We start from the raw sequence: 14,127 nt of genomic DNA, 5'->3' as shown, positions 1-14,127 counted from the left end.
GTTTTAGGGTTTTTAGTCTGTCAAGTATATATGCATATACATATGCATATATGTAAAAATATACTTATTTTTTTACTTATTGTTGATAAAATGGTGGATAGACTTAACATGATCATTTAAGCTGCTTTATTTCCTGTTTTTGAGAAATTGTAGCTGTGTTTGAAAACTGGGGCTGTTGGGGGTGTGTTTCATCTGGCTGTTAGGACACTAATTGACATTCCCTTACACTCGTGTTGGAGTGCCTGGATTGATTTGTTTGTTTTTATGTCCTTGCTTTGCTGCTTTGCTCTTGCTTATATACACCCTGGGAAACACAGTTAATGTTCAAGCAATTGATTTTCTGCTGTCCATCTGGATAACTGGGTTGAGTTCCTAGTTCCTCACTTCTGCTTGCCCCAGTCCTAGTTGTCAGCAGGCATTTAGGGAATGGTTCCGCAGATGGGAGCATTTTGTTTCTTTATGTCTCTCTGCCTCTCAGAGTATAAACATAAATAAATAAAAAATTAAAACTGAGGCTGAGAATTTGTCCAAATAGACTATAACTTTTCCATATAGCTTAATGAAAATATTAATGTATTTTATGTAGCATTTCAAATAAATGGAAATGTAATTTTTAAAAATAAATTTATGTATTAATTACATTGTATTATGTGACACAGTTTTATAGGTACTGGGATTTCCCCACCCCTCCCCAAATCCTCCCCCCATGGTGGAATCCTCCACCTTGTTGCATAACCACAGTTTAAGTTCAGTTGAGATTCCATCATTGCAGGCATAAACCAAGCATGGAGTCCTGCATCTTATTGTCCAGTTAAGTTCAACGGCTTCTTAGGGAGGCCTTCTCTGGTCTGAAGGTAGAGCCAGCAGAGTATCATCCCAATCAATTAAAAGCTCCAACATACCATCAGCAACAATTTATAATGTTATGGAATTAATTGACATAGTATTGAGTAGCCAATATGTTAAAAAAAAAATGTGAGTTCTTAACCACATCCTGTGTCTACTTCATTGACAGGAAATGTAATTGTTCAGACACTGCACAACTGATTATAACAAGGACAAATTAGGTTTTCTGCTCAGAATTTTTGAATTAGTGTAAGAAAACAGATTGTTACTGTTAGAAAATTATTTTAAGTAATTTCAGTCTGTATTATTTTATTTTCCATTAAAATAAATTATTCAGGGTCAGGTAAAGCTTCAGCCTGCGGTATAGGCATCCCACCTGGGTCCCAGCTGCGCCACTTCAGTCCAGCTCCCTAATAATGACCTGAAAGGGGTAGCAGAGGACGGCTGAAGTGCATGACCCCTGCACCCACCTGTGTAGGAGAGCCAGAAAAAGCTCCTGGCTTCTGGCTGTGGACCAGCCCTGCTCTGGCTGTTTGGGGAGTGAGTCAATGGATGGAGGTTTCTGCCTCTTTCTTTCACTACCCACCTGCCCCCCCCCCTTTTTAAGAGTTGTTATTTTTATTGGAAAGACAGATCTACAGAGAGAAAGATCTTCCGTCTGCTGGTTAATACCCCAAGTGGCCACAATCACTGAAACTGTTCTGGAGCCAGGACCCAGGAGCTTCTTGCAGGTCTCCCATGTGGGTGCAGGTTCCCAAGGCTTTGGGCCATCCTACACTGCTTTCCCAGACCACAAGCAGGGAGCTGCAAGGGAAGTGGAACAACCAGAACAGGAATTGGTGCCTATATTGTATCCCAGTGGATGAGATGAGAGGGTTTAGCCAGTAGGCTATCTTGAGGGACCTAGCCTGTCCTGTTTTATAACTCTGCCTCTCAAATTAAAATAAATCTTAAAAAAGAAAAAAGAGAAAAAAAAGAAAGAGGAGATTATTCCCAGCTGTTACTGTGATACAATGGGTTAAGCTGTAGCCTACAGCTCCATCATTCCACTGGGGGCCAGTTCAAATCTTCACTGTTCTATTTTCACACCAATTCCCAGTTCATATGCCGGGCAAGGCAGTGGAGGATGACTCAAATGATTGTGTGTCTGCACCCACATTGGAGACTTATGAACATTCTGGCTTTGGCCTGGCCCAACTCTGGCTGTTGTTACCATTTGGAGAGTATACCAATGAAAAGCTCTCTTTCCTCTCTCTATTAACTCTGCCTTTCAAAAAAAAATAAATCAATCAATTATTTAAATCTTGGATGCTGGGAGGTCCCGGGCCAGGTCAGACTCCATGCTTGGGGCCCTGGCTCCAGCCATTGTGACCACAGGGTAAGCTGGGCAGGCCTGCCTGAGCTCAAGAGGCTTTTGCCTTCCTGGTGAGTACTCTGAATGGGGAACTCTTGGGATCAAGGCGCGGGCTCCACCCACTGCCAACATCATGCGGTGGGTGGGACCAGGAGGTTGCAAACTTGGGTCTGGATAAGAGAACTTCCAGCAGCCTATTGGCTGCTGGGAGGTCCTGGGCCTAGTCGGACTCCATACGTGGGGCCCTGGATAAAATAAAAATTTAAAAAAAAATTATTAATTCTTTAAATCTTTTGTAAAAATTAAATTATCCCATATACATAGCATGGGATACAATATACAGCATAATGAAGTACATCTAATAATTTTTTTTCCATTTTAGGTTACTTAGCTTTTTATACCATTTCCATAAGTTTCTCCCATATCTTAATTTGTCAGCTGGCTGTGTCTGAGTAGTAGACTTGATTCATTTAAAATATGCATCAAGTATAGTGGGAGCAGAGGCAGGAGAAATTGCAGTTATTTTTCCAAAAATCTGTTGTTACACACAGGGAAAGAAATATGATCTATGTGTTAAACTGCTTAATTGGAACACAATTAAATTCTGTCTTTTGTATAAAGATAGTTGACTTCTGAGTTAGTATAATTTCAAGAGTTTTGACATCTGTATGGTTAAATAACAGAATATTTTAAGCCAAGAATTTTCATCACTTCCTAATTTGTATCTGTGATATTCAGATTAAAATGTTTCAAATGGAAATGAGACTAAGAAATACAGTTTTAACATGAAAAGCATTGATCAAAGCAATAAATTCTTGAGAATCTTTTAATTAATTATTAACCTGAGTACTTTAGTTATAGTTTACTCATATCATGCAGCTTTATAGCATTTGACAAAGCAAAGGTGTGATTTGTTTTTATAATCTCTAAATCTTGTTCTTTGCTTCTCTTGCTTATCAGCTAATACATAATGTACAAATATATGCCCATTTTTTCTCCTTAATGACCTCTTAAGGTTTTTTTTTTTTTTTTTGGCATGGAAAGCTATAGAGATATTTTGTGTTACTTGTCCAACAAAAGGTATTGTACTTTAATACCTTCCAAAAAAGTGTATTGCACTTTGATATGCACTAAAAAGCATGTGAAAGTAGTTCTTTTTACTTAGTTTTAAATTTAATGGAACTCCTTTTATATGCAGGGAGAAGTTAGAGTAGTCTAAAATCAGCTTTTTAATCTATTTACATTTTCTATTTTTTTTCTGGTTTTCTCACCATCGGCCCATTTACTGGGGAGCATATTGATGAGAAAAATGTTAAAATAATCATTTGAGTTTGAGTAGTCATTCAGCAGTTTTATATGATTTTAGCACTTGATAGTCCATGAGAATGCTTAATTTCTAGAAAAGTTGTCTTGCCGTACACAATATGAAAGTTGCATTCAAAAGGTGTATATGTTTAAACCTATAGCATTAGTCTTCTATATGTATACGTTTGTATATGTATTTTTTTATATGTATATATTGTTTCAAGCAGGTGTATTTTACATTTGTGGAATACTTGCATTGAATGTATTAACTTTTAGGAGAATGTGTCTTTATCATAGTAAATAAACTGTTCCCTAGGTCTTTGCTGCTATTTTATTTTTGAGTAATAACAAAGTTAAAAGTAAAAGACAAGCCAAACACTGTGAAGGTCCTTCTAGTATAATAGATAAGAAGTCAATCTGAAAGTACAAAATTGTTTTCTCACTTTGCTTTGCAGAGAAAAATAGGACATTAAAATTTTATTTGTATAAATTTTTCACTCTCAATTAATCATTTAATTTTTAGGGTAAGTTACTTTATTAGAATGAAAAATCTTTCATATGAGGTATAGATAAAATAAACATCTAATTCTGGAATAATTTTATGTGTAGAGCTTAATAAAGGTACAGCTTTAGAATTATTCAGATAGAAGAAACACACATTGTTTTTCCTTCAGTAAATCATTTAAAAACTCTAGTTCTTAGCTTGACCTCCATGTTAGTTCCCAATCTGCTTAATGGAAAATGTTTCACTTTAATTCTTGTCTAAAATGACTTTCCCATATTCTTATTTTTCTGTTTCCTGCTTTGAAACCTATACATGCAATATCTGCACCTGGCTTAATAACATCTTACACTTCTTTGTATGTTCAGCACTCCTTTTTAAAAACTCTACCACCAAGTAGTTATTGTTTATGTGAATTATTTGAGTAAATACAACTATACCAGTATACTCCCTAATAGGGCAGGGAAATTGAGTACTAGGTGAGTGGCCTTTTTTATGGAAGCGCCCTCTTGGCTGTCTTCCTCTTTAACTACCTCACTATTAGTTCCTAATGTTAGAGCACATCTATCCTTAGTATGTTACTGTTGTAATACACACTTTTTTTCTAAGTTTCATTTTAAAATGCATTAATACAGTTCTTTCATCTTATGTTTAGACATTTTTGCATTGAAGATGAATTTGTAATATAGCTACTGCTTTTCACTTTACATCTTTGACTAATATACTAATTTATTTACTCCCTTTTTCGTTTTGCTGTAATACACTTGGACCGCACAGATCCTTTCTCTGCTACTATAGATGCTGTTGATGATGCCATTCCAAGCTTAAATCCTTTCCTCACAAAAAGTAGTGGTGATGTTCACCTTCCCATTTCTTCAGATGTATCCACTTTTACTACTAGGACACCTACTCATGAAATGTTTGTTGGTAAAGTACCATTTAACCTTCTTTTCCAATTAATATTTATACTGGCTAAGATTATTTATGTATTCATTAATTTTAAAGCACTGTAGCTATTATTTTGGGTTTTATTTCGTACTTGGGTTTCATGGTTTACAATAAGCTAAACAGCAATAATGTAATAAGTTTGTTTGACACTGGCCTCTCTAATTTAATATAGTACAAGTTTTTAGTCAAGAAATTTCTTTTGATATTGAATTTTTTTGTTATTTTGTTCTCTTGTATCAGATCTAGCATCATATGAAGTATCCTGTTTTCTTGTTTCAGAGAGTTGGTTGAGAAGTATCATCTCAGAAAATTACTTATTTATGTATTCTTACTTTGTCACCTCTGTGCTTGAGAGAAATAGTGGCTGTCATTCTTAGGACCAGTCTTAACCTTTGTTTTTCTAGATTTTGCGTATTAAAATTTGTTATTTGAAATGTGTATGTACTGTTCATCCAAAGCTGAAGAAATTCAGTTTATTGTCAAGGTATAAATTAAACATGGGAAGTATGTGTTCCGTTTTAACTAGTGCAACAGAAAAACAAATTGACTTCACAAACCTCTTATTGCAATGTGAAACTCAGAAGACACAATTTCACACCAGAGTTAATCAAGTGTGTTGACTAAAACTGAAGGAAATGAGTCTTAATGCTCCATCTTTAGGTACTTTCTTAAATGATGGAGGCACTGCTTTTTATTCTTTTCATCAAAGCAGTTTATGAGGATATGAATTAAAATTTGATTAAGTAGCTTGCATGAAGTTTTATTTGTACCCTAAACAAAGCATGTGGCCATATTCCCAGTATGCTGTTTTGTATGAGGATACTTCGCAAAGTTGTGAAAAACAGAATTAACATACATTTCTGTGCAAAATTTTATTAAGGCAGTGTGTGACTTTGTTATACGCATTTTCCATGAACCTTTTCTGTAAGTCACCTCATATACATGAGAGAAGAAAGGAGAAAGGAAAGAAATAGAAAGCAGGTTAATATTTGGAAGAAATTTCAAGTCACGTGTTCTGGTTACATATAGTTAGTCTAAAAGTGTGTGTGTGTATGATGTAAACATTGAAATAATTCCTTCATGTCAATGTATTATAAAATTGCCAACCCTGCTTTGTATTGTATGCTTAACAACAATTCAGGAAAAGCATAGAAATCCATGTGTATGAATATCCTCTAATCCTTCCATGTGAACACATTTATCTGCTGACACCATATTCTTTTATGTAATTGGTAGGTGTTAGTCCACATTATGTTGTATATCTGTTTTTGAGATTGTCTAGACCCACGTTCTCATCTGTGAAATCAGACCTTAGAAGATTGCCTAAAAACCTACATGCCTCATGTATTTTTTCTAATGAGATGTATTTTTTAAAGATATTGTAAACCATGGTAGTGTATAGATATTTGAAGTAACATATTATTTATATTTATATATAATATGCATAAGTAATTACATATATATAATATGCATAAATAATTACAGTGAAGCTTCAAGTCCTTTGAAGATTTGAAGAATGCCAAGTGCTTAGACACCCTTATTTTGTTTTTCTCAATCCATCCCACACTCCTATCCTGTTTTTTCTTTTGTTTCCTCTCTTTCCCTTTCCTCCCTGCCTTGTATGCTTTGTCAGAATTTTTCTGTGGCACTTAAACTTACCTATTACTACCTTCATGCATTATAACTCTGTTATAGCTGGCTTACTTGGAGATAGCAGTTTCTTTAAAACTCAGTTTATTTATGCAGAAGGAATTTGTTTTCTCTGTTAGAGTGAGTTCTTAATATTCTTGAGAGAAGTACTTACTGTGAAGAAGTTGGTTGTTTGCCTAGTTTTGTTTACTTAATTAAGTACTTGGTAGTTTTATGAATAGCTGCCTCTCCTTATTTTAATCCTACCCAGGAAAAAAAAGTATATGGATTTCAGAGCTGCTCATGTATTCACCTTTGTCTTTCCAAATTGATTCTAGGTCAGTGCAGTAACAGAAAAAGGTAAAGTCCAGTTCATGGAGACTGGACTTAGTACTTGATTACCTATGACCATTGTGAAGCCTAGAACTTTTCTGCCACCAAAATCCAGTTAGGTTGACCTTAAGAAGTAGGTTTGACATAAGGTAGGAATTAACATTTTTTTGGCTGGCAGTAAGCATTGGATATAGTTAAATATGTTTAAAAATGGAATTTGTAAGGACAAAAAATGTGCAATAGTCTAGTGAATTTTAGCTTGAATTCACATCTACTTTCTTGTGTGATGTTAAGTATTTAACCTTTGTAGATCTATAAAAGGTAGAATAAGAGTGTCTTTCAGGATTGTCATGAAGTTTACCTGTCTATTTAATATCTAGCACTGTGGCTTATAAAATTACAATTATTTATTTAAAACTCTTGAGTATATATGTGTGTATTTCATATTTCACATGCACTTTATTTTTACAAAAAAAGATTTATTGAAACAGTTGCAGAGAAAAATATCCATCTGGTTCATTCTCAAAATGGATGCAGTAGCTAGGGTTGATCCGGGTCAAAGCCAGGAGCCTGGGATTTAATCCAGGTCTCATGGGTGGTTGGGAATGAAGTACTTAGGCCGTTTTCTGTTTTCCAGGCACATTAGCAGAGAACAGTGGGCACTTCAGACTACAGCATCACAACACCACAGCAGGAAGCACTCAAATGCACTTCTTCCTATTGAACATTGCTTATTTTTGTATTTCTTTGGTGTTCTAGAACTCTTGAGAGTTAATCACCAGCATTTTGGCCCAGCATTAGCAATGAAAAACTTAGGAATTTCATAAAACATAAATCCTTTCAAACAACTACTGTAGTTGGAGCATAGATTTTTGTTTCTAACGTACTGGTCTGTGCAAGATGAAATACTTAAGAGAAAGCCTGTAGTAGATTGTGGAATCAAAATTGTAATTGTCACTTCCACCTATTTCTAAATTTCTTTTTTAAGACTTATTTTTTATTTGAAAGGCAGAGTTAACAGAGCAAGAAGGAGGGACGGAGAGAGATGTCTTCCTTGCACTGGGTCACTGCACAAATGGTTGCATCAGCCAGAACTGGAACAAGCTGAACTTCAGAGCCAGGAGCTTCTTCTCACTTAGCTGCAGGGACCCAAGAACTTGAGCCATCCTCTATTGCTTTCCCAGGTTATTAGCTGGGAGCTGATTCAAAAGTGAAGCAATTAGGATGTGAACCATGACCATATATGAAGCTGCTGCAGTTGGGGTTTTAACTTACTGTGCCACCATGTCAACCTCTGTTAACTAAATTTGACCTTACACAAACTGTTTAATCTGCTAATTTCTAAGTATGTAAAAGGAAGATAAGAATAGCTGTCTCATGGTCATGGTGTGAGTTTTAAATAACGCCTTATTTATAAAGCTCCTAAGTAGCACTTAATAGGGATTAGTAATTGGAAGCAATTAGTTCTGCTGGAAAAAGAAAAAAGTGTAAGACCCAATTTATTACAGTATTTGGAATGCCTATAGATCTTGTACCTTTCAGTTAATTTATTGCTATCTTGAGATTTCCCTTGTAGGGCCTTGATTTTAAGTGTTACTCTATAAATTGGTGCTGATTAGTGGCAGTGTTTTTCGCTGGGTCTTTGTAACGTTAAAGAATAGACAAGACAGTATTCTGTATAGCTTAAGCTTACCTCAAGCCAGAGAGGCTGTCCTTCTCTTTTTTTAATCTTTAGTTTTTCTTTTTGGAATAGTCATAATAGATGCTGATTTTGTAGTGCAGCAAGTTAAGCTTTCACTACACTGCTGACATCCTTGATGAGTGTCAGTTCACGTTCTGGCTGTTCTGCTTGCACTGTTTCTCTAATGTGGTGAGAAAGCATCGGAGGATGGGTTACATGTTTGAGCCCCTGCCGCCAAGGTGTATTGCCTGGATGGAGTTCCAGGCTGCTTCCTGGCTTTGCTCTGTTCCAGCCTCTGTTATTGATGACATTTGGAGAAAGATCCAGTGGATGAAAGAGTTCTCTCTCTCTCTCCTTTTTTTTTTTTTTTTTTTTTTTTTGGTCTCTCCATCCCCTTTTCTAACTGCCTTTCAAATAAAAAAAAATCTTTAAAAAGGAAGTGGTCATAATACATTTGTGTCTTTAAGTAAGGTTTTATTTTTATTTTTTTCATTTTACTTTTTTTTTTTTATAATCTTTCTTAGTTACTTAGGGTACAAAGGGTCAAGGACTATAGGAAAGTGGGTAATACCATTGTTTTCACACTAATATCTTTTTTCCCCTGTATCTGAGGCAAGGGGAGGAATACAGGGAAAAGCCCCACCCAGACTCCCTCCCATCCCAGGTCCCTTATGTGAGCTGCGCTGTGAGGGTCCTGCTTAAGCAATTTTGATAGTTCAACAGTTCTGAATTATTGCCAATCTCACCGTTCGAATCGCGATGAAATCTATTCAGAATCTACTGGCTGACATAGTCCCTTCATGGTTGGGGTTCTGAGATCAGTAGTTCAGTTGGAGGGATCTCCAAAGAAATTTCGTCTGAGGTGATCCCAGACCTGATTCTTGTGTGTGCTTGCAGTAAAGCGTCTGGCACAGTCGGTCACCCCAATCAGCTTATGCACATATTGTAATTGCTGGGTCAGTTCTGTTTCCAGCCCTGTCTTCCACATAAACTGATGGGTGTTGTAGTCCAGCCCGATCCTGTCCACTTCATACTCGGTCCTCACGCAAACCAGTGGGAACTGCAACCTAGTTGGGGGTACTCTGCATAACCCCCACCAGGCCTGCCCCCTACCCTAATTCCCATGCTTGACAGTATGTACCACAGGCTTGTTCAGTTTGTCCCACATCCCATTTAGCTCTCATACTTGTCAGTGGGCATTGAATCATAGTTCAACCCAACCAACCTACTATCCAGCCCAGACACACATACTGGCAGGTGCTGTTCTGTCTAGCCACCCCTGTGAATAAGTTTTAAAATTTAAAGTTAGCAATTCTGACGGTTTTTACAAAAATGTCTTAAAACAAAGCCATTAAGATGTGCATTGAAATAAATGTGTGTGTGAAACAAAGATTCTTTAATTATTTAAAGGATTTTTCTTTGCAAATGCAGTGCTTGCTTTCCTAGTAGCTAATAAGCTCTTGTAATTCATTAAAACTTTCCTTTTTACATTTTTCCTCTGTCAGTGTTGAGACCTAAAGTTGAGATACACACTTTTTAAATTACTCTTCTTTTTAAAAACCTTTTGTATCTCTAAGTAATAAAAAATATGATTTCATGTTAGTGCTTCTGGGAACCTCAAGAGATGGCTCCTCTCTTCACAGAAAGCACTGTTTCTGTATTATGGTAGAGGATAGGTTTATCTCTTTTTTAGTCAGTCAATTTCTAGAAAGCTGGTACGAAATAGTTGAAGAAAATGGGAACTTGATATATTGACCTAGTTTTAAATTACTCCATCTGTGATCTAAAGGCTAGTGATAGTATAGTCAGTATTGTTAGCAGAATGATTTGAAGAACAAAATGTGTACTGCTTTACAGCATGACAGATTTTTGTCTTCCTTAAGTCTATATATTGTCTCTTTATGTATATAAGCATTTATGAGAGTAACCAGTAGGCTTGTATAATTAAACTTTGCACACAGTACAATCTTGTTAAATTGGTAACTCTAGAATTCTAAAATTCTTTTGATAAATTTGTTAGCTTTATATGTTTAAATTACTTTGTATTATGATAGTGCTTATGTTCTGATTATTTGACCAGTGCTTTTGAGTTAAGAATAGTTTAAAGGTTTAGATAATTATAGAACAAATCAAAATTGTAGTCTCAGAAAATTTGACTTACAGAATGTTAACTATATGATGTGAAACATTGTAGTAGTATCATTGTTACATATCCACTTAGATATGTCCTTGTTTTGGCTTTATCTGTCTTTGAGGATCTTCTTGGGCCAAATCTTGTATTACATCGTACAGTTTTAAAATCAGTCTTCCTAGTACAACACTAACATGTTGTTTCTTCTTATTGTGGTGGTACAAATTCAATGTGAGACTGACTGAAAGTGCTTTAACAGAAAATTGGGAGAGGAAAAGAGAGAATCTATTACCTTAAGAGCTCCAAAAGTTTGTCTTCTCCCTAGTGATGTTTGATATTACCTTTTAATAGCAGATTATCGGACATTTTTACTTGCCAATATTCTGAGTAGAATTTAACAGAAAAGACCTTAGAAGTCATTTATTTCAGTCTTCTTTATGGGCAAAGAATTCATTTCTCATCATCTTTGTTGGATTGCTCTTCACTTACTCTTCTCTCATTGGAACTTTTTAGGTCATGTCACAAACCTAATGCTTTTCAATGATTTTAATTCTTTTCAAGTTCCTACAAATTGAGAACCCATTTCACACTAACTCAAACTCCTGCAGCTGTAATTCTTACTTTTGTTATCTCAGCATAGGCTGATGTCGAAGACATGAGCTGTATACTTACTTAACAGTACTTGCATCAGTAGTGTTAAACAAGAAATAATAAGGTTTCCTGTTTATGGTTTGATGTTTCAGGCAAGTTAGATTAATTAGCATATTTTATTGTGCAGTGGTGGCAGCCTACGGTTGAAGGTACAGAAGGTGTGTGGTGATGTTAAAATGGTATTTTTTCTTTGGTGTTTTAAAATCACTTGTACATGGCTGAATTTTCAGTCATGTCATTTCTCAGATTTAATCAAATTAATCAAAGACTGTTCAGCTTTTTGATTCAGGTGTTGAAGGAAGGAGGAAGAACAAAATAATAATAATAAATGGGTGGAGGGAAAAAGACATAATATATTGACAATATCAAAAAGGTTTTTTTAGAGCACTGTGGAATATTTCATTACCAAGTGAGACCTTTCATTGTATATATGTTTTACTTCATACAAATTGTATTTGGTTTTTAAAAGGTACCAACATACCAAATTAAACTAAAAGATAAGATTTCACTCTAATAAAGCAGAATTCAGTATCAGTTAGCCTTTATTTTTTGCTGTTGGTGGTGATGGTGGTGGTAGTGATTTGTGTACAATTTTTTTGTAAAAGAATAATCACCAAAAAACGTTTTGTATGGAAAACATTTTGCTTGAAAAGCCTAGCTTTGCTTTTTCAGGAATTTACTGCTTTTTCCATTCTGTTTCATCATTACAGAGCTTCAAGTGCAGAATTATTAGAAAATTGAGCTTTTTTTGTTTTTCCATTTTGACTTTTCCCAGGATTCACTCCTTCTCCTGTTGCACAGCCACATCCTTCAGCTGGCCTTAATGTTGACTTTGAATCTGTGTTTGGAAATAAATCTACAAATGTTGTTGTAGATTCTGGGGGTAAGAAAATAATGTTTTAATTTAAATTACTGCATTGATCTAATTTAGAATATGTGTAAGGAAAGATAATGTTACTTTTAACATTTGAAGTAGATTAAACTGGGAGTTAAAAGGAGGTATCACTTCTTCCCTTGACCACTAAGTGAGAATTTAATAAGCTGAGCGATAGTCACTCCCATTTCTTAGTTCAGTAGGCTTCTGAGTTGCCAGTGACTGCGTGTGGAGTGCTACATCTCTTATTCCTTATGATTACTTTTACTGAAGTAAATGCCATACTATATTTTAATGTATGAAATTGCTGTTGTTTTAGAAACTAGGAAAAGAAAATCTTGACATATTAGAGAATCTGTGTATGTAGTAACTAGCATATTAAAGCAAGTTTATTTTAGGAAAAAAAAGGCAAGTCTATGGATGCATTACGTTTTACAGTTTTAAAGATGAATCTTATGATTTAGTATTTGCCTTGTCCTAAAATAAGATTATAAATTAGTAGAGTCAGATTTTTGCTTTGTATTTTCATTGATATCTTTGTAATTTGAAGTATTAACGGTTTTTAACAACTTTGGTGCTCAATAATTCTGTTATCATGAGGTAGTCTTTTATTTGGTTATTAATTATGATTTAATCATTTAAAGAGAATATATTCAGATGTTTTTATCATCAGTTATCTATAACGTAAGAAGTAAGCCTAGGCAGAAGTGTAAACTAAGAATTTTTTTTTCTGTACACTAGTACATTTATAGTATTTTTGTGTGTATTTGCTTTTTCCTTTTGAGCCCATCTTTGTTGGGTAAAAGGAAAAGAGGAAAGAGAGTCTAATTGTTCCTATTCTGTAAACCACCATATTTGTTGATTTTTCTAATTTCAACTCTTAAAATATTTGTAGATCATGCCTTTTGAATGCCTTACTGAGTTCGTTTGGTTGAATATGCCTTTGCCTTCTTTCTCTATTTGATAGAGAACCTTGAATTTTATTTTCATTTCTAAGAAGTTTACTGGCTTACCAGATAGGTAAGTCAGTTAGAGCTATTTATCAATTTCTTAGGCATATTTTAGATCAGCTCTTTTATTCTCTGCTTTGAAGAGCATGAAAAGGCCCGTAAAATTGTATCTTAATAGGATTTTTTTGAAAGTTTTAGAAATACCATTTTTTTAACTTGAATTATTTTAAATGTAAGTGAGCCCTTAGAAAAATTTTCCAAATGAAAGGGGAAATTTTGTTTCCTTTTCTCAGTGCTTCACTTCATCTCCTTTAAGCTTAATGTAATTTTTGCCTAAAGAAAAACAAGCTTCATTGAAGCAAGTACAGCCTGTGTTGGTTCACTTTGAGGTGATAACCTTCTCTTTTTTTCCTTTCAAGGGTGTTTACTAGTTTTAATTTCTTTAAAAGAACTTTTGCAGTGAACAAACAAGGAGAGAAGGCAAAGACCTCCTTTAGCAAGTTATAGCATCAGAATATTCCTTACAATGCCTATTTCATCTGTTTGTAACTTTAAGGCTTTGATGAACTAGGTGGACTCCTCAAACCCACTGTGGCCTCCCAGAACCAGAGTCTTCCTGCTGCCAAACTCCCACCTAACAAGTTAGTATCTGATGACTTGGATTCGTCTTTAGCCAACCTTGTGGGCAGTAAGTAGTCTTTTAATTCTTTAGTCTTCTAAAAAACTAAGTTCTACTGTTAAAATGAATCTAGTTTTAAAATGTTTTCTTTCTCTGCTGTCCCAGATCTTGGCATTGGAAATGGAACCGCTAAGAAGTAAGTGTTTTGTGTTCTTTACCCAGCTATCGTTTAGAGATTGATTGGGTTCTCATCTTGAAAATATATAATTGAAGTAGTAAAGTCTGCCTTGTTGATGCTCTGTTC

The 14,127-nt window shown here is 35.0% G+C and overlaps 1 protein-coding gene across 17 annotated transcripts in view; it reads left to right on the top strand.

Annotated features, from left to right (window-relative positions):
- Nucleotides 1–14,127, top strand: part of PICALM (phosphatidylinositol binding clathrin assembly protein) — a 97,873-nt gene that overhangs the window by 58,371 nt on the left and 25,375 nt on the right. For 6 of the 17 annotated variants that reach the window (XM_058663687.1, XM_058663689.1, XM_058663691.1 and 3 more), the window contains 4 exons: nucleotides 4,785–4,934; nucleotides 12,156–12,263; nucleotides 13,761–13,892; nucleotides 13,989–14,019. In XM_058663687.1, coding sequence (XP_058519670.1) covers nucleotides 4,785–4,934; nucleotides 12,156–12,263; nucleotides 13,761–13,892; nucleotides 13,989–14,019 — 421 coding nt within the window. The remainder of the gene's footprint in view (nucleotides 1–4,784; nucleotides 4,935–12,155; nucleotides 12,264–13,760; nucleotides 13,893–13,988; nucleotides 14,020–14,127) is intronic. The other 11 variants (XM_058663690.1, XM_058663692.1, XM_058663688.1 and 8 more) reach the window with 3 other exon arrangements.

Source organism: Ochotona princeps, chromosome 4 (assembly GCF_030435755.1).
Source record: "Ochotona princeps isolate mOchPri1 chromosome 4, mOchPri1.hap1, whole genome shotgun sequence".
NCBI lineage: Eukaryota > Metazoa > Chordata > Mammalia > Lagomorpha > Ochotonidae > Ochotona > Ochotona princeps.
The sequence above is the reverse complement of the archived record's forward strand: the minus strand, read 5'-3'. Positions and strand labels throughout refer to the sequence as shown.